The sequence below is a fragment of the Aedes albopictus genome, chromosome 3 (genome assembly GCF_035046485.1).
Source record: "Aedes albopictus strain Foshan chromosome 3, AalbF5, whole genome shotgun sequence".
Taxonomy (NCBI): Eukaryota; Metazoa; Arthropoda; class Insecta; order Diptera; family Culicidae; genus Aedes; species Aedes albopictus.
This window is the reverse complement of record NC_085138.1, coordinates 33,145,136-33,162,389: the sequence shown is the minus strand read 5'-3', so window position 1 is coordinate 33,162,389 and position 17,254 is coordinate 33,145,136. Positions and strand designations below refer to the sequence as shown.

The following is a 17,254-nucleotide window of genomic DNA, read 5'->3' as shown; positions in this document are numbered from 1 at the left end:
AGAAAAATATTATAACACAATTTTCATCCATTAATGGAAATGCGCTCGAAACATGCAAATAGCAAAAAATACCCTTTATTGAAAATTTTGAAGTACCCTATTTTTTGACAGTTTCATATAGTTGTCGAAAGAGGGTATTTTTTACTCCTTAAAGAGTAGAGCTGGGCACAGATAAACAGACATACTACTCAAATCGGAATCATCGCACGATTTAACGGTCATTTTGAAAATATAGTGTGGTTCGGACTGTGCTCGCATGTGTCATGGTGGCGCTGCTGTGCCTCAATTTTGCAGAGAAATGAACGCGACGCCGATCAATGTTTACATAAAATGACTCAATCATGAACCTTCATTCATGTTTTATGAATGGATGACGCCTCGGGGGAGTTGTCACCTGCAAAATTGTAACAACGAGCCGAGGGAAACAACACCTGCAAATGAGTGCTTCGGATTGAGCATTATAGAGGGTGCTAGTGAGATGCCAAACGATGTTTTTGAAGCAATTTTCTTCTAAGTAGTATGTCTGTTTGTCTGTGGAGCTGGGTTCGCAGTGTAACCTTTGGCCCAACGTCCTCTAATAGGCCTTTTCATGTGACAGTTCCGTGCATGCATTTGTTTACAAAGCTTGAACAACAGATGCTAACAAGAAAGTGTCATCTTCATAGAAGAACTGTCAAACGCCCGAAAAATCAGCTGATTTAAGACGTCAAATGAAAAGGCCCATATAGTTTCATCACAGACAAACAGACGTAACACTTCGAACATTTTTCGATTCAAATCATAGTCACGGAAACATATTCGCCCAATGCTAAAAGGACTAAGTTTGGCCGACCACCAACTAGGTGGCGGTAGTGAGCAACGTCAAACTCGAACAAAAACTATGCGAGCGCCACGGTTGGGCAGTTGGCCAACTATCAAATTTTGAAAAATACCGTTAAATCGGTGTACGATGAGAATTATCAGAGTGTTACGTCCAAGGTTACGTCTGTTTGTCTGTGGTTTTATTATGCCTCTCAAGAAAAATCAGAATATGGCGATTATCTGCCTCTGGCTTCTGATATTAGCGCGACAGTCACTAATCATAACAGCGTCACAAGATTTAAAAGTATATAATTCCACTATATGGGGTTTGACAGCAAGAACACTCATTCCACTGAGCTAGAGACTGTATATATAGAGACACGCAAAGCAGCTTCTCTTGATTGTTGTTCTTCTTCTTCGCCAGACTTTGTTTTCATAATTTTGCTGGCGTGCTCGATAGGTAGCCGATTTGACAGTTCGATAGGTAGATTTGGTTTCACTCTTTGCGGGACTGTGTTATCAACAGACTGTACACTGATGTCGATTTCGTTTTTGCGGTGGAGCTACACCGGTGTAGCACTTTTGCACCGAAAATGTTCGTTTTTGATTTTCGTGCTACACCGGTGCAGCACTTTTTCTGCACCGTGCATGATAGTGTAGCACTCAAAAAATCGGGAGTGTAGCTGGTGCACACCGTGTCCACCAATCAGCGTTTGCAAAGTTGTCAATATTTTGGTGTTTATACACGCACACCAATGCAACTGCACCAAAAATGTTCGTTTATTCAGCAAAAAGTGTAGCACAAAGCGGTGTAGCACCGCCGCAAAAACGAAAACGACATGAGCTACTCTTGCCGTTCGTCACAAATACATTCAAAAACATCTGTCACTTCGCGAAACCCACGTGCTTTTGTTTTTGGCGGGAACACTTTTTCTTTTGTTTTGCCTTGCGACTGTCATGCGGCGGTATGCCTTGCAAGCGTACGACCGCCGCAGGACTCTAATAAAAGATAAGCGCGACAATATTATCTCTATTGTGTAAATATTTATTTATGTCTGCTGGAAAAAGGGCATCGGGAGCATCTGAAAGCTTGGGATTTACTGATCAGATGGAGATGCCCTAAAACGAAGGTTAGAAAACGAGAGAACGTGAACGCTCGTCATCATCATCGTCATGCATGATTGTCATCGCGAGCGACAGTGACAGTTTTCGGTTCGGATGCGAGAAAATTTTGACAACCGCGCACAAAACGAAGCAAAAAAAAAAGGGTTTTAGCTGCTGTGCTTCGTCGGCAACAAAACAGCGAGCAAAAAAAATAGAGCAGTGTTTTCCATCGGTTTTCGACAAACTTTCCCCAATAATCGAACAAACGAAACCCTCGGCCGACATTTGAATAGAAGACAGAAATAATGATGGGTTTCTACGTTATGCCACGGATTGTGCGACAACTCCGGCCGATTTGCTTCCAGCTCTCGGTGCGGTACTTTTCCGTCACCGATCAACACAAAACACGGTAGGCTTCATTTCTGAGTGTTCGTCAAAGTCTACTTTGGATGAACAATAGAGGGATGTGTTTGTTCTATACAAAAGGTTGTAACGAATATATCTGGATTTGAATGGGGGACGGATTAGAAAGAACCACATCCATAACAAGCTCAGCGCATCAGATTATATAATTTTATTGCGATTTATTTTCATTTCAGCCTAGCCGAAGTGGGGAAATTGGAGCTTCCAAAGGCGCAGGGAAAGTACGAAACGGGTCAACTCTTCCTGCACAGGGTATTCGGCTACCGTGGAGTGATTTTGTTTCCGTGGTTGGCTCGAGTGTACGATCGGGACTTGCCCGCACAAAACAAGAGCATACAGAACGAGACGACAGCCGCTGCACCGGCCGGAGGTGACTCGCCCACGCCACCCCCAAATGGAACCACTAAGGAAGTGCAGAAGAAGACGCACACTTTCTATCAGGTGCTGATCGACCAGCGGGATTGTCCGTACATCCGCGCCCAGACGGAGGCCGTGACCTTCCTGGGCAATCAGGAGTCCAGTCGAAGTCTGTACGCCATCCCGGGGCTGGACTATGTGGCCCACGAGGACATACTGCCGTACAGTTCCGGTGAGCAGCATCCGCTTCAGCACGAGTTGTTCGATAAGTTCCTGGCTCATCAGCCGGACAAGGATCCGCCCTTTAGCGCTCAGGATACACTGAGGGCGTGGCAGAAGAAGAATCATCCCTGGCTGGAGCTGTCCGACGTGCACAAGGAAACGACCGAAGGCATTCGGGTGACGGTGATTCCGTTCTACATGGGATGCCGCGAGACGCCGGCCGCTTCGGTTTATTGGGTGAGTGGAAGTAGTGGTGCATTTATTCTAGATCTTGGTATTGGCCCTGTGAAAGAAGCTTACACTGTAGGGCGATACTTTTAGTCCTGGGAACCCACGGCAGAGAGCCGAATTGAAAGATTTCCATCCTGGGCGATTGCCAGCCATCGCCTTGACCTGTTGCCAGGTCAAATTTCTGTCGAATTGCTCGATTTTGTTGTTGAGGCTGCGCCGTCATGAGCCTCTGAGTCTGCCTCTGCTGCGATGTCCTACTGGGTTCCTCCAGTCTAACGCTTGTTTGCAGATTTTGTTTCCGCCCCTGCGTAGAGTGTGGCCGACCTACCTCCACTTTCGCTCCCGAATTTCTGTCGCTATCGGCTTTTGATGACATCGACGATGGAGCTCCACGTTGGATATCCAATTGTGAGGCCACCATGCACGAACTATATACCGCAGGCATCTATTGATCAAGACCTGCAGCCGTTGCGTATTCTCCACTGATACACACCAGGTTTCACTGACGTATATCAGCACAGATTTCACGTTCTAGTTAAAAATTCGAATTTTGGTGCGTCGACTGATCTGATTGTTTTTCCATAGATTTCTTAAACTCCCAAAAGCAGTCTTCGCCTTCTTGACCCGTTTACCTATGTCGATCTTGGTGCCGCCATCGGCCGCCATTTGGCTACCAAGATATTGGAAGTTTTCAACATTTTCCACTGATTGCCCAGCTACCGTAAAGCTGGAAGGGTTGACCGTGTTAACATCCAACGATTTGGTCTTGTTGACGTTGATGGTAAGACCTGCCGCTGAGGAGCGATTGGCAAGATCATCGAGCTTGCTCTGCATATCAGAGCGCCGTTGAGCTAGGAGAGCAATGTCATCAGCCAGTTCAAAGTCATTTAGGTGCTCCATGGTAATGGGTTGCCACAGCAATCCACGATTTGGTTCACGGTCAATCGCACTTACCAGGATCTCGTCGATTACGATGAGGAACATTAGCGGTGATAGGATACATCCTTGCCTCACTCTAGCAACGACCCGGATGGGATCGGACAAGACACCGTTGTGCAGTACTCTGCCTTGTACTGTGCTTCAATGAGGCCGATGATTTTCTCAGGGAGACCCTTGCGTCGGAGGGCTTCCCACATGGTAGAGACTCTTGGAATTCATTAAATTGCTCCTTAATGATACGGAACGTGACAATACAGGATCGTCCGGCACGGAATCCTGGTCGCTGCCGTCGGAGAGTTGCGTCAATCTTCTCCTGTATCCGGTTAAGGATCACTTTGTAGGAGACTTTGAGAACGATGCACACAGTACCATGATGCCCCACCAATTACACAGCGTAACAAAAATTAACTTTTGGTCTGTCTCAAAAGCAAACTTATGTGTCTCTGACAGATTTTGGACCGCTGAACTCGAGTCCGGGCTCAGATTTGCTCCAACACGTCACAATTTTGAGCTATACCTCAATTTATAGGGCTAAATATGCGATTGGTCAATTAACATCTATATTAACGACTCATGCAAAATATTTCGTTTTACCAAATCGAATTTGATAGTTTTAAGCGATTTATGTTAGGTATGATATTTCCCATACAAGTCACCCTCCAAAAGTTGCATGCAAGTTTTCATACTAACATAAAATGCTTAAATCTATCAAATTTGATTAGTATAAACGAAATATTTTGCATGAGTCGTTAATTTAGATGGTAATTGACCAATTAACCTTTTGATTGCTTAAAAAAATATTTCCATGCTTAATAACTTGCAGTCAAAAAAGCCCAAAATCGCATATATTGCCCTATAAATTGAGGTATAGCTCAAAATTGTGACGTGTTGGAGCAAATCTGAGCCCGGATTCGAATTCAGCGGCCCAAAATCCTTCGGAGACACATAAGTTTGCTCTTGAGACAAAAAAAATGTTGCGCTGTGTTATCGCATCACCCTTTTTGGGTACCTTTACTAAGACGCCTTGCATCCAGTCGGCCGGAAATGTCGCGGTTTTCCATATGTTGCAGAATAATTGATGCAGTAGTTGTGCGGATACTACGGGGTCAGCTTTGAGCATCTCAGCTGATTTGCGATTGACCCCTGGGCCCTGTTCGATTTCATGCTACGAATGGCTGTTTCTATCTCCTGCACTGATGGAGCACTGTTAACACAGGTAACCCTTGGCGGATCATGCTGAGGTGTTGATGGCGTGGCCTATACTTGAAAAAGATTTCCAAAATGCTCGAAACAGCGTTTTAACTGGTCAGCCGGGTTGGTCAGTAACTGTCCAGACGTGTCTTTCACGGGCATCGTAGCATTCATCTTAGTCCCACCAATTCGACGTGGCACATCGAAGAGGAGACGGATGTCGCCGGTGTTTGCGGATTTCTTGCCTTCATCGGCTAGGGAGTTCGCCCACGCTCTCTTGTCCCGTCTACATGAGCGTTCCACTTCCTTCTCAAGAGCCGAATAGCGCTGCCGGGCTACGGCTTTGGCTCCTCGTGTTTCCGCTCGCTCTATCGCGGCTTTGGCGTTCCTTCGCTTCTCTATCTTCCTCCAGGTATCATCTGTGATCCACTGCTTTCTCCAGGTGCGTAGCTCACTCAAATTATTCTCGCCGGTGGCGATGAAGGCGTTCTTGATTGAGCTCCATTGATCTTCTACGCTTCCACCTTCTGGTATATCCGCAGCATGGTTCTCTAGCTCCTCGACGAAGGACCTTTTCACCGCAGCGTCTTCCAGTCGGCGTGTGTTGAACCGGCGCCCGATTTTCTCCTCCTGTCGCTGGATCCTAACAATGCGCAGCCGAATCTCGCCGATTAGGAGATGATGGTCGGACGTAATGTCGGCGCTACGTTTGTTCCGCACATCAAGAAGCCTCCGTCTCCATTTTCGGCTGATGCAGATGTGGTCGATTGGTTTTTCCGTGACGCCATCACGGGCAACCCATGTCACATCGTGCACTGGTCGATGAGGAAAGAGTGATCCCCCAATCACCATGTCATTGTTGCCATAAAACTCTGCAAACAGCTCTCCGTTTTCGCTCATTTCTCCGAGACCATGGCGACTCATGACGTGCTCATAGTCCGAGTTGTCGGAACCAACCTTCGCGTTGAAGTCGCCCATGAGGATCTTGATATCACATTTCGGAATCTTGTCCACGGCTTTCACTCAGTCCTAGGATCTCAAGCTGCATACGGCATACTGTAGGGTGATGGCTAGCTAAATGTATCGAATCATCAATCAATGATAGTCAGATCCTACATCTTGACCCAATAGCATTAGTGAACCTTCTCTTCAGTACATACGTTGCTTGTCATGTGGAAATCGAAGACTAATGCCACACATTTGAAAATATGCTGTAAACCTAGCAAAGCACTTCTTATCCCGTAATTGCTACGACAAAGAGGAAGCCTTAGCATCAAGCTGTTCCGCAGCAATCGTGGTTGAACACTTGTTGTAGTAATAGTTTCAAAATCTATTCGCCCTTGTAGAGTATCGGCTTCGGTCAAGATTCTACAAGCACCTCTTCGTATACGCAGAGGTTGCAAGTCAATCAACTGACACCGGCTTTCGTAATTCGAAAGGCGAAGCGGGTTCCTCCAAGGTAGCCTTCGGAGCGCGAAACGGTTAACTCGACGTTGGTACAATTCGTAGTTCATGCGAAGTCGCCAAGCGTCGCACAAATCAGTCCAATTAGTTTCGCAGGAAAACCATGTTCATAATCTGTCATAACTCGTTTCTATCTACTGAATGGTTCGCCACCTTGAAATCAATACAGAAGTGAATGACGAAATCCCGGAAGAAATTGCAGGAGAAATTCCGGAAAGATTTCCTGGAGAAATCCAGCAGAATCTAGAAGGCACATTAAAAGGAATCACAAAAGGTACGCCTAGAAGAATACAGGAAGGAATCCCAAATAGAACTTCTGGGTGAATCTCAGAAAGTACTTCTTTATAAATCACTAAAAGAACTTCTGGTTGAATTCCGCGAAGGAACTTTTGGAGGAATCCTCAGAATCTCAAAAGGAAAAGTTCCTGAAGGGATCTCCTTTTGGGAATCCCAGCAGGTACTCCTGAAATAATCTCAGAAGCGTACTCTAGCAAAAAAAAAATCTCGGATTAATGCTAGGCTGACCAGATTTGTCCCGTTTAAATACGGGACACATTTCGGAAACTTAACAAAAAGAAAATCAATGTCCAAAAACAGAACTGCATGTTATTAATACCGTCTACCCCCGTTGGTTTGACCTCATCTAATCTGAACACTTTTTAATTTGACCCCCTCTAATCTGCACATCGTTCAAACTAAAAATTATTCAAACGTCATTCTGCTCATGGAACGGGGTGAAACGGAACGCAGAATCAAAACAAAACAGCAAAAAGTGTTACCATCAGTGTGTTTTTCGATGCCCGCAGGGTTACTAGAAATTCAAATTAAAAAATGAACCCCGTTGGTTTGCATGAGGTGTCGTTCAAACCAACGGGGGTAGACCAGGGCTGGCATTTCCTCACTCACTGCACGCAATGCGCTGTTTCTACACGCAAAGCGCAAAGAGCAGGTGGCTACGCAATGAGAAATAAAAAGAACGCAGTGAGCAAACTCACACGCAGAGAGCAGTTTGCCATTACACACTGCGTTATTTGTTCTGCTCACTGTGAAAGAGTGTGAAAGTAAATTGTCAATGAGTGAGGCGAAACGAAGTGAAATCAGAGACAAACAGACGTAACACTGTCGAAATTTGCTTCCTATATTTGTCAAGATCCTGATTACTTTGAGAATTGATGTTTTCGGTAAAGTTGTTAGGCTGATCAAGGGCCTAAAGGTTATGGATCGTTTGATTCAGTATTCCACCACTAGGTGGTGCTAGAGGTCAAACAAATAAAATATAAATTTGACTGACTGCTGACGACTGTATTGACGAGTATTTCGCTTGTTTTACGGCTCTTTCAGTCTATATTAAGCAGCTAAAACGCCTTTCGCATCTACTGTCCTACGTTTCGGTGTGTAGATGCGAAAGGCGTTTTAGCTGCTTAATATAGACTGAAAGAGCCGTAAAACAAGCGAAATATTTTATATTTTATATATCTCAGGACTCTGATCACTTAGAAAGTTGGTGTCTTCGACAATGTTGTTTGGTAAGTCGAGGACTCAAAGTAAATGGACCACTTGTTTCGAAACTCCGCCACTTGGCGGCGCTAGTTACACATTTGCAAGATCATGAAAATGATTGATTTTTTTCATTAGGTATTCAACATGCTGTAATTTTGTTTTCTTTGAACATATTCAAGTCAAGTCAAATGTTTTACAAAGACCAATATGTTAGCCGTAAATGTGCAAAATTTTATTTCATTCGGTTCAATAAATTTTGAGATATAGCAGTTTAATGAAAAATACTCAAATATGAATCATTTAACTAGAATCGCTTTAACTCCGACATGAAAAAATATCCAATCAACTCCAAATTTGTACCATTTAGAGCTAACTAGTTGTGCAATAAGCGATAAAAATTTTAGAATTTTGGTGCACTCTATAGAAAGTTACAGCTTGCTGAATATTTTTGCGATAATTAATGAAAGTTGCATGCTTCTTCTAATTGATAACTAGCGCCATCTACTGGCAGAATATTGAAACTATTTACCAATCAACTGAAAGGCCTTAACCAACCAAACAACATTGCCGAAGACACCAACTTTCTAAGTGATCAGAATCCTGAAATATATATAATATAAATTTTGTTTGCTCTGTAGCGCCGCCTAGTGGAGGAATTTTTAATCAAACGAATCATAATTGGTAAGTTCTTAACCAGCAAAATATTTTTTCCGAAGACATCAACTCTTGAAGTTATCACGATCATGAGATATTTGGTATAAAAAACTCGTCAGTATTACGTCTGTTTGTCTCTGACATAACAGAAATCACAGACAACAAGATGTGGCACTTGTGAAAATTTCATACCGTATATCTCAGCACCTGATTACTTAGATAGTTAGTGTGTTTGACAAAGTTGTTAGAATAGTCAAGGTCTTGCTAGTGATAGGCCGTTTGGTTATAAATACCTCCACTAGGTGGCGATAGCGATCAAGCAAATTTTATATTCCATATATCTCAGGACTCTGATCACTTAGAAAGATGGTGTCTTCGGCAATGTTATTTGGTTGGTTAAGGCCTTTCCGTTGATTGGTAAATAGTTTCAATATTCTACCATTAGGTGGCGTTAGTTAAAAATGAGTAGAAGCATGTAACTTTAATTATTTATCGCAAAAATATTCAGCAAGCTGTAACTTTTTATTAAGTGCACCAAAAATGCTCAATTTTTTATCGCTTATTGCACAACTAGTTAGCTCTAAATGGTACAAATTTGGGTTTGATTGGATAATTTTACATGAAGTTAGAGCGATTCTAATTAAATGATTCATATTTGAGTATTTTTCATTAAACTGCTATATCTCAGAATTAAGTGAACCGAATGAAATGAAATTTTGCACATTTACGGCTAACATATTGGTCTTTGTAAAACATTTGACTTGACTTGAATATGTTCAAAGAAAACAATATTACAGCATGTTGAATACTTAATGAAAAAAATCAATCATCTGCATGACATTGCAAATGTGTAACTAGCGCCGCCTAGTGGCAAAATTTCGAAACAAATTGTCCATGAAATGTAAGCCCTCGTCCTACCAAACAACATTGCCGAAGACACCATCTTTCTAAGTGATCAGAGTCCTGAGATATATGAAATATAAAATTTGTTCGATCACTAGCGCCGCCTAATGGAAGAATTCCGAATCAAACTACCCATTACCAGTAGGTCCTTGACCAGCCTAATAATTATGCCGAAAACACCAACTCTGTAAGTTATCAGGATCCTGAGATATATAGGAAGAAATTTTCGTCAGTGTTACGTTCGTTTATCTGTGATTTCTGTCATACCAACTGCGCAATGAGCAGCGCAATGAGTATGCGTGCATCATGTGTCCTTTACTCTTTGCGTGAAACAGATACATTACGCACTGCGCCAAAACGCAGTGCGCCTCAAAGAGCAAAAGATCCGTGAGAATGAGCATTCGTACGCAGCACATTCGTTTGTATTGAATGCGCGCAGCCAGTGGCTCACTGCGTTTTTACACTTTGATGAGAATTCCAGCCCTGGGGTAGACGGTAATGCTATTTCAGCTAGAAAGAACGAATAATTGAGTCAAAAATGTTAACTATGCTCCAATGACGAGTGTTTGAAAATTTGGTTGTCCCGTTAAATACGGGACGGATGGTCAGCCTAATTAATGCTAGGAAGAACTCCTGGAGGAATCACTGAAGGAATGTCTGGAAACATCCCGAAGGGATTTCCTGAATGAATCTTAAAGAATTCCGGAAGAAATAATCCTAGAAGAAACAGACCGACTTTTCGAACCCTCTAAGCAGAATACCCTCTTCGAACGAGTTTAATCAGTTTTGTACCTTTTAATTCCGCCCTGTTTTGCTTATCTTTTGACAGATACGCGTATTTCGACTACCACTTGTAATCTTCCTCAGTATCAGTTATCCACTGTCAGAAGAAACTCTTGGAGAAATTTTAGATAAAATTCCCGGGAAAATCCCAGAAGGAATTTCTGAAGGAATCTCGGAAGCAAATCCAGAAGAAAACCTGGGATTCATTAATAAAGAAATCCTTCCGGGGTTTATCGGGGAGTTTTTTTTAGAATTCACCAATATGAGGATTCTTAAAGGTGTACTTTCTGAGATTCCTCCAAGAGTTTATTCAGAGATTCGTTTCGGTGTTCCTTCTGGGATTCCTCGAGTTGTTCCTTCGGAGATTCCTCAAGAAGCTTGTCACCTTCCCTCAAGAAGGCCGCATGAGACGGAGACAAAATTGGTAGAAAGGAAAAGTAGGAGAATTGGTCCCAAAATCCATGAACCAATCAAACCAAACTACCAGGTTCGAATACTTAGAGAACCAGTAAAGTTTCTATACGAGTCATTCCACAATAAAATGAAAGCATAAATTTAACAATTAAATATTAGTGGTTTATTACTTACGTTTAGGGTTTAAGAACTTAAACCTATTGTGGGGTGAGTGTCAGTGTCTGGGAGTATCCCTCGGCGACCGCAGAACTGGGGTTTGCCCGGACAAACAGATGCCAGCTACTTGCCGACCATTCCACGGCAGAACCCCCTTGTTGCGCCTGCGAGGCCCATGCACCGCACTGGGCTTGATGGCTGCTAGCACCATCCGTGTGGGTCAGAAATAATGGCCTGAATAGAGGAAGCACGTAAATCACCACTCAGAAGCACTATTTGGGACATATGTTAGACCACAATTCTTCTAGGCTTACCGATCTCGAAAAACGTTAATCACTAATCCATCATAGCATGCATCCACATGCAAAAGAGAACATTTGTGGCTCCACAAAAGTCACTTCAACTCCCATTAATTTCGTGCAATCACCAGTCAGACGTTCAACTATACGCGCGTACTAATTAGGCCTTGCCTGCTTTACAATTAACTGGACACTGATCGCTTGCACAAATTTTGGGGATGGAGTATATGTTCGTTCAGGTAGTATTTTGGCGTTCGATTTCTTCTGGGTGGCGATAACAGCGATAGGAACCGAAGAGACTCAGACTTCAACCTCATGAGAGAATTCTCTTTCGTTAGGGTTCCTGGCATGGTTTTATGGCAATTATTCGCTAAGTAGAGTGCTCTGATTAGGTATTATAGAGATTGGGTATCGTGCGTTTCCTCTCCTCAACAGGCCGTTTGGTCAGGAATGTTGTCTCTCCAGCGAGTTTGTTTTCTTCGACAAGCTCTGCCCATGATCGCATATCAGTCCCATCTTTGCTGGGTTTCCTATTCATATGGGACAATTATGCGATCATAGGCAGAGCTGGTCTGTGGTGGGCTTGAAGGGCTATGGTCTAACCGAGAATGTGTTCTGTTGTGTTGTTGTAAGTGTGATGTGGTTTGAACATGGTAAGGCAACTTATACTTTTATTTTGTATGGCAACGACTTTGAGCTTCATAGATGCTCTCGCGATACAGGAATGTTGGTTTTAGGTAAGGTTACAAGCTTCTTCTTGGGTTTCTGCCTTTGAGATTTTTCCAGGAGCTCTTTTTAAGCTTCCTCCCCAGATGTTTCGTTTTTGGATTCCTCCCAGAGTTCCTTCTGGAATAAGTTCTTACTCATATTTCTTTAGAAGTTTCTTCTAGGACTCCTCAAAGAGTTCTTCCATCTGCTAAGGTTTTTTGAGAAGCTCTTTTTGGAATTTATAAAGAAATTCCTTCATGGAATTTCAATGGACAAAAGGTTTTAGTGAAATCTGAGAGAGCGCTACCAATATTACTATTTGGAGTGAAAAGTTAAATTAGGGATAAACTTAGATAGTTAGCAGAGGCGGGCATGTTTCCAGGTAAACCTAAACGCATATAAGAAAACATTGAAAGATAATTTGAAAGTTATCACAATGAAAACAGAAGCAAATATTCGATAGATATGCATTAACGTTTAACGACTGAGTAGCAAACCCACCACTGATAATTAGATATTTTTGTTTCCACAACCTTGTCTTAAATATGCATGCTGCCTCTGTATACCAAACAACAAAACCATTTCCTTCCTCATAAACCATATTTAAAGCTTCCTATTTTTCTCCTTCCAGTGGCGCTACTGCATCCGTCTGGAAAATCTCGGTGAACTGAGCGTGCAGCTCCGCGAACGACACTGGAGAATCTTTTCCCTCTCGGGCACCCTGGAGACGGTCCGTGGCCGTGGAGTCGTTGGCCAGGAGCCGGTGCTCAGCCCTCGGCTACCGGCCTTCCAGTACAGCTCACACGTGAGCCTACAGGCACCCAGCGGTCACATGTGGGGCACCTTCCGAATGGAGCGCGAGGATGGACACATGTTCGATTGCCGCATACCACCGTTCTCGCTGGAGAGTAAACCGGACGACAGCGGAAACTCTTCGGACGATTCGACCAGTAGTAGCCCCAACAGCTCCGGATCGTCGCCATCGTCCACGACGACATCCGGCGGTGGATCTTCCAGCGGCGGCAGCGGCAGCACAGCCGGGGGATCCAGCTCGATGGAGGATCTGTTTTGACGACGAGGATGTCCGATGTTACGTGTTTAAAACAATGATATTTATTGAACAGTGAGGCAGTTTTCCGCTAAAATTGTGACGATCAAGTGAAGCACTAGTTCGTTGTGAATATGATTTAATTGCTATAAAATAACCCAGTACCTACCGTAAAAAAAGCCAATTACAATAAAAATGTGAGTAAAACACCTTTTTGTGTTTGTGCATTCATTTCAAATAGGTATTTTTTTTAACAGGGATGGGTTCTATAAACTTGTAGCTTTTTAGCAAGACCACACTGAAGGTTCTGGGTTCGCTTCGATAAATATGTAGAAAGTGATGACATGGTAGATCAACAATGCAATCTTGGAATCGAGTTCGAATTGCTGAGGATCTAAGCATCTCATTATCGACAAAGAATCTGTAGGTAATGCCGAGTAGAGAGGAATAATGAATTTGCAAAGAAATACTTACAATTACGAATCAAACTTTTATTTCCTAATCATGGTAATATTTCTCTACATCGTCATCATCTTCTTCCTCCGGTGGATCAAAATCTGTCGTTTTCACGTCCGCGTCCTCTCCATACTGTATGACATTGTCGATCATCAGCAACAGATCCGCAATATTCTCCTCGTCATTGATGTTCAACGGCGTAAACCGAACAAGACTGAAATCTTCAATCAGCAGCCCTATCGTTTCCGAGAGTTTCCTATACTTTCGCCCCCATGAAGACTCGTTGGTGACCTCGCCAAGCAGAGCCTGCGGATCCGGTTCCAAGTATTTATCTAACTGGCCCTTACTGGTCTTACTCAACAGGTCCATCTTGCTAAGGATGTTCACATGGGGCAGTTCCATGTTAACCATCACACTTAGCGCTGCCATCGTTCCGGACAGAAATTTCGCACCATCGATCATAAACTGTGAGTCTACCAGAAACACCGAGCACAACCGGAAGTTCCACGATTCCAACAGTTTCGCCAACTGCTGGCCGGCCTTCAAGTGCGTGTATAGCTCAATCTGCCCCGGCATATCGAACAGAATGTAGTCGTCATCCGGTTCCTCCACTCCATCCGCCACACCCTCTTCGTCCTCGTCATCCCCTACTCCACACAGTTGATTCCTCAGCCAGTCGGAATTCTCCAACAGATACTCGATGCAGAACACCAAACCCCCATTCGGCCCGTAATGCAGCTCTTCGTCCTCCATGGCATCGTCCAGCTGGATCAAGTCCCGGATGTCGATAAATGGTTGGTATTCGAACGTCTCCGCCGCCGGATCCAGATTGACCACTTTGATCAGCCGTTTGTCGTCGTAGCCATGCCGCTGCATTGTGGCGCAATATGTGGACTGCGGGAATGAAACACATTTTTATTACAAACTGATCCTCATGGTGCATTGTGGTTAATCTTACCTTCCCACTTCCAGCGGGGCCCATCACTAGCTGACCGTATCGCATTTTTTGGTAATTTTCTTCGAATAATATGGACACAATTTCACATGTAAACTTTTAAAAATTTACGACGATCTCCGCCTTGCCTCAACTGAAACGAACGAAGCAAAGCGGATGAGGAGCAAAACAAAACAACGCGTGTTTACCGTGCAATTCGAACCAATCTGTCATTATTCTAACCAAAACGGGATGATCCCAGCCCATCATAACTATACACGGAAAAATATTAAAACCCAAAGAATAAGTTTTAAAAACTCAAATTTGGCTAAACTGCTTTTAGTTTTAACTCAAAGTTGGGTTGTTTTCTCCCTCGCCCCACTGCAATGTTGTCGAAAACAAAGAGAGAAGCACCGACGCATCCGCTGCTCTTCCGTGGAAGAAGCCAAATTTGGGTTTTCTTGAGTTAACCCAAATTTGCGTCATTTGAGGCCTCCGTTGGGTGAAAATAACTTACCAGTGGGTTAATTTTTTTTGCCGCTCTCAAACGAGAACTACTCACTCACCACTTTCGCTGTTTGACGCAAATTTGAGTTATTCCACGGAAGACCGGGATTGCGTCAAAACAACTTAAATTTGGGTTGATTTGTAGTTCCGTGTAGACACTATAGATTCCATAGACTCGCGGAGACATGGTTGAGCAATACGATTTTAGTGTGTTTTGCCGTGAATTTAGAGTGTATCGAGCGAATATGACGTCACGCAATCCACTGTCGTTATTGAAATCGTGACATCATGCTCGTTTGGCTACACCAACTGACAGTTCGTTTGGCTACAGTTGTCTTCGCCTCCGCGAGTCTATGGAATCTATAGTGTCTATAATCATAACATGTGATAATGGTCTAAGTAAAAAAAAAAGAGCAAACGAGAATTTCACTCAGACAAATAAACATAAGGCTATCTGACGTTTGATCATCTTTCTCTGTTTCGCTGCCGAGGAGGATAGGTTTGTTTTCATACGGAAACGTTTCCCTATGAAAATATTTAACACAAAATTGCTATCTTCTGTGACTGCTTGAGAGAGAAGGGTGATGAACGCTTGATTGCCTTATATTTAAACAATTGGGTTGTTTAGTGAATAAAATATTCCTATTTTCTATAGCTTAATCGAAAGAGCTCATTTTACTGAGTATTGATTGATGCACCAAGCGAAAAGAAGAAGAAGTTTTGACATCCAAGCGGTGTGCCGTCGATTAGATCCTCGTCGCTGATTGGTCGATGGATGTAAACGGCACACCGCTTGGATGTCAAAATTCTTCTTCTTACCGCTTGGTGCATCAATCAATAACGTGATTTTATAAGATTCCAATACCTTTGTTTTGATGGTTAAGGTGAATCGGGACGCTGTGTTATTTTTCCTATCTTCCCTCTCTTTCTAACAATTTGCCTCGCGATTTTGAAGATGGTAATCTCGATTTCTATCGCACAGATGAGGCTGAAAAACAATCAGCATATGCACTGCAAGTGAGCATATACAATGATAGATTTTTGTTCCATTAGGGTTCATTCAAATATTACGTAACGCAATATTTGTCAATTTTAGACCCCCTCCCTCCCCCATGTAACAACTTTTGTATGGGAAATTTTGGAATTTTGTATGAATCGTAACACAGCGCTAGACCCCCTCCCTCCCCCCTTAGCGTTACGTAATATTTGAACGAACCCTTATATGAAGTAGACTCTGAGATTACCATCTTAGTAGCAACAGAGCAATGGCGGATATTTCCTCGACCGTCCCGTCCGCCCTTAACTTAACAAAAGAGTTTTAATTTTCGTGGATAGAATGACAGTTCGACCCGAACAAAAAAAAAAATCGTCTCACAGCTTGGCTTTTAGCAACATGGTATCACAGACAAACAGACGTAACACCTTGAACGATTTTCATGAAAATCCATCGACCAGTTCACACTACCATCACCTGGTGGAAAAGTTGCACGAATCGCTTTGTTGTGCAATATCGGCAATAGAAGGCGCAAGTGTGAAACGTCAAACTTATAGAAAAACGATGCACGCGCCTCTGGTTCTGAAAGCCACAACTATGAAAATTTAAAATGATCGTTGAAAGCGTGGTCGATGGAAATTTCGTAAGTGTTACGTCTGTTTGTCAGGGCAGAATATGATGAAGAGTATTTTTAATGAATATCCTGAGTCATCCAAACTGTTCTTGAGTTTAGATCCTAAGTCTACGGGTGTAACGGTTACTTTTTTCATTATACGAAGCTACGATTGGTAATATATCATGCCCAGTAAGTCTTCTGGAAATTCAATAGCCAGTATCAGATCAGTAGGGATATCCTAGGTTATCCAAACTGTTCTTGAGTTTAGATCCTAAAGTCTACGAGTGTAACGGTAAGTTCTTTCAATAAATGCTACGATTTGTAATCTATCGTGTCCAGTAAGTCTTCTGAAAGTTTGTCCAGGAACCACGGATAAATATGCAACGTTACTCAGTATAGAACAGATATAGCTGTTGTTACGAGTGTAGATCTGAAGTGATGAACTCAAACGTAGTTTGGCTGACCTGGAATATCCCTGTAGTGTCTTTAAATGACAGATTTGAGATTTCAAGAGCCTCGCGAATCCCAGTAGATTATACAATACTATTAT

At 43.0% G+C, this 17,254-nt stretch overlaps 2 protein-coding genes across 2 annotated transcripts; one reads left to right on the top strand and one right to left on the bottom strand.

Moving 5' to 3' along the window:
• Positions 1 to 2,020: 2,020 nt before the first annotated feature.
• LOC109419216 (polymerase delta-interacting protein 2) lies at positions 2,021 to 13,407 on the top strand. The gene is made up of 3 exons (XM_019693428.3): positions 2,021 to 2,314; positions 2,505 to 3,144; positions 12,781 to 13,407. Exons 1-3 carry the CDS (start codon positions 2,211 to 2,213, stop codon positions 13,219 to 13,221), a joined length of 1,185 nt encoding a protein of 394 aa, XP_019548973.3. The 5' UTR covers positions 2,021 to 2,210; the 3' UTR covers positions 13,222 to 13,407.
• Positions 13,408 to 13,667: 260 nt separating this feature from the next.
• LOC109416013 (GPN-loop GTPase 3) lies at positions 13,668 to 14,771 on the bottom strand. The gene is made up of 2 exons (XM_019689981.3): positions 14,612 to 14,771; positions 13,668 to 14,547 (listed from the first exon to the last, which is right to left on the bottom strand). The coding sequence occupies exons 1-2, from the start codon at positions 14,654 to 14,656 to the stop codon at positions 13,696 to 13,698; spliced, it is 897 nt and encodes a 298-aa protein (XP_019545526.3). The 5' UTR covers positions 14,657 to 14,771; the 3' UTR covers positions 13,668 to 13,695.
• Between the last annotated feature and the right edge of the window lie 2,483 nt (positions 14,772 to 17,254).

What these genes read in the sequence shown, in the direction of transcription:
- LOC109419216 (XM_019693428.3), top strand. Translation starts at nt 2,211, where the DNA reads ATGATGGGTTTCTACGTTATGCCACGGATTGTGCGACAACTCCGGCCG. An exon ending in ACCGATCAACACAAAACACG is followed by an intron (nt 2,315 to 2,504) that starts GTAGGCTTCATT and finishes TTTTCATTTCAG; the next exon opens with CCTAGCCGAAGTGGGGAAAT. An exon ending in CGGCCGCTTCGGTTTATTGG is followed by an intron (nt 3,145 to 12,780) that starts GTGAGTGGAAGT and finishes TTCTCCTTCCAG; the next exon opens with TGGCGCTACTGCATCCGTCT.
- LOC109416013 (XM_019689981.3), bottom strand. Translation starts at nt 14,656, where the DNA reads ATGCGATACGGTCAGCTAGTGATGGGCCCCGCTGGAAGTGGGAAG. An exon ending in GCCCCGCTGGAAGTGGGAAG is followed by an intron (nt 14,548 to 14,611) that starts GTAAGATTAACC and finishes TCATTCCCGCAG; the next exon opens with TCCACATATTGCGCCACAAT.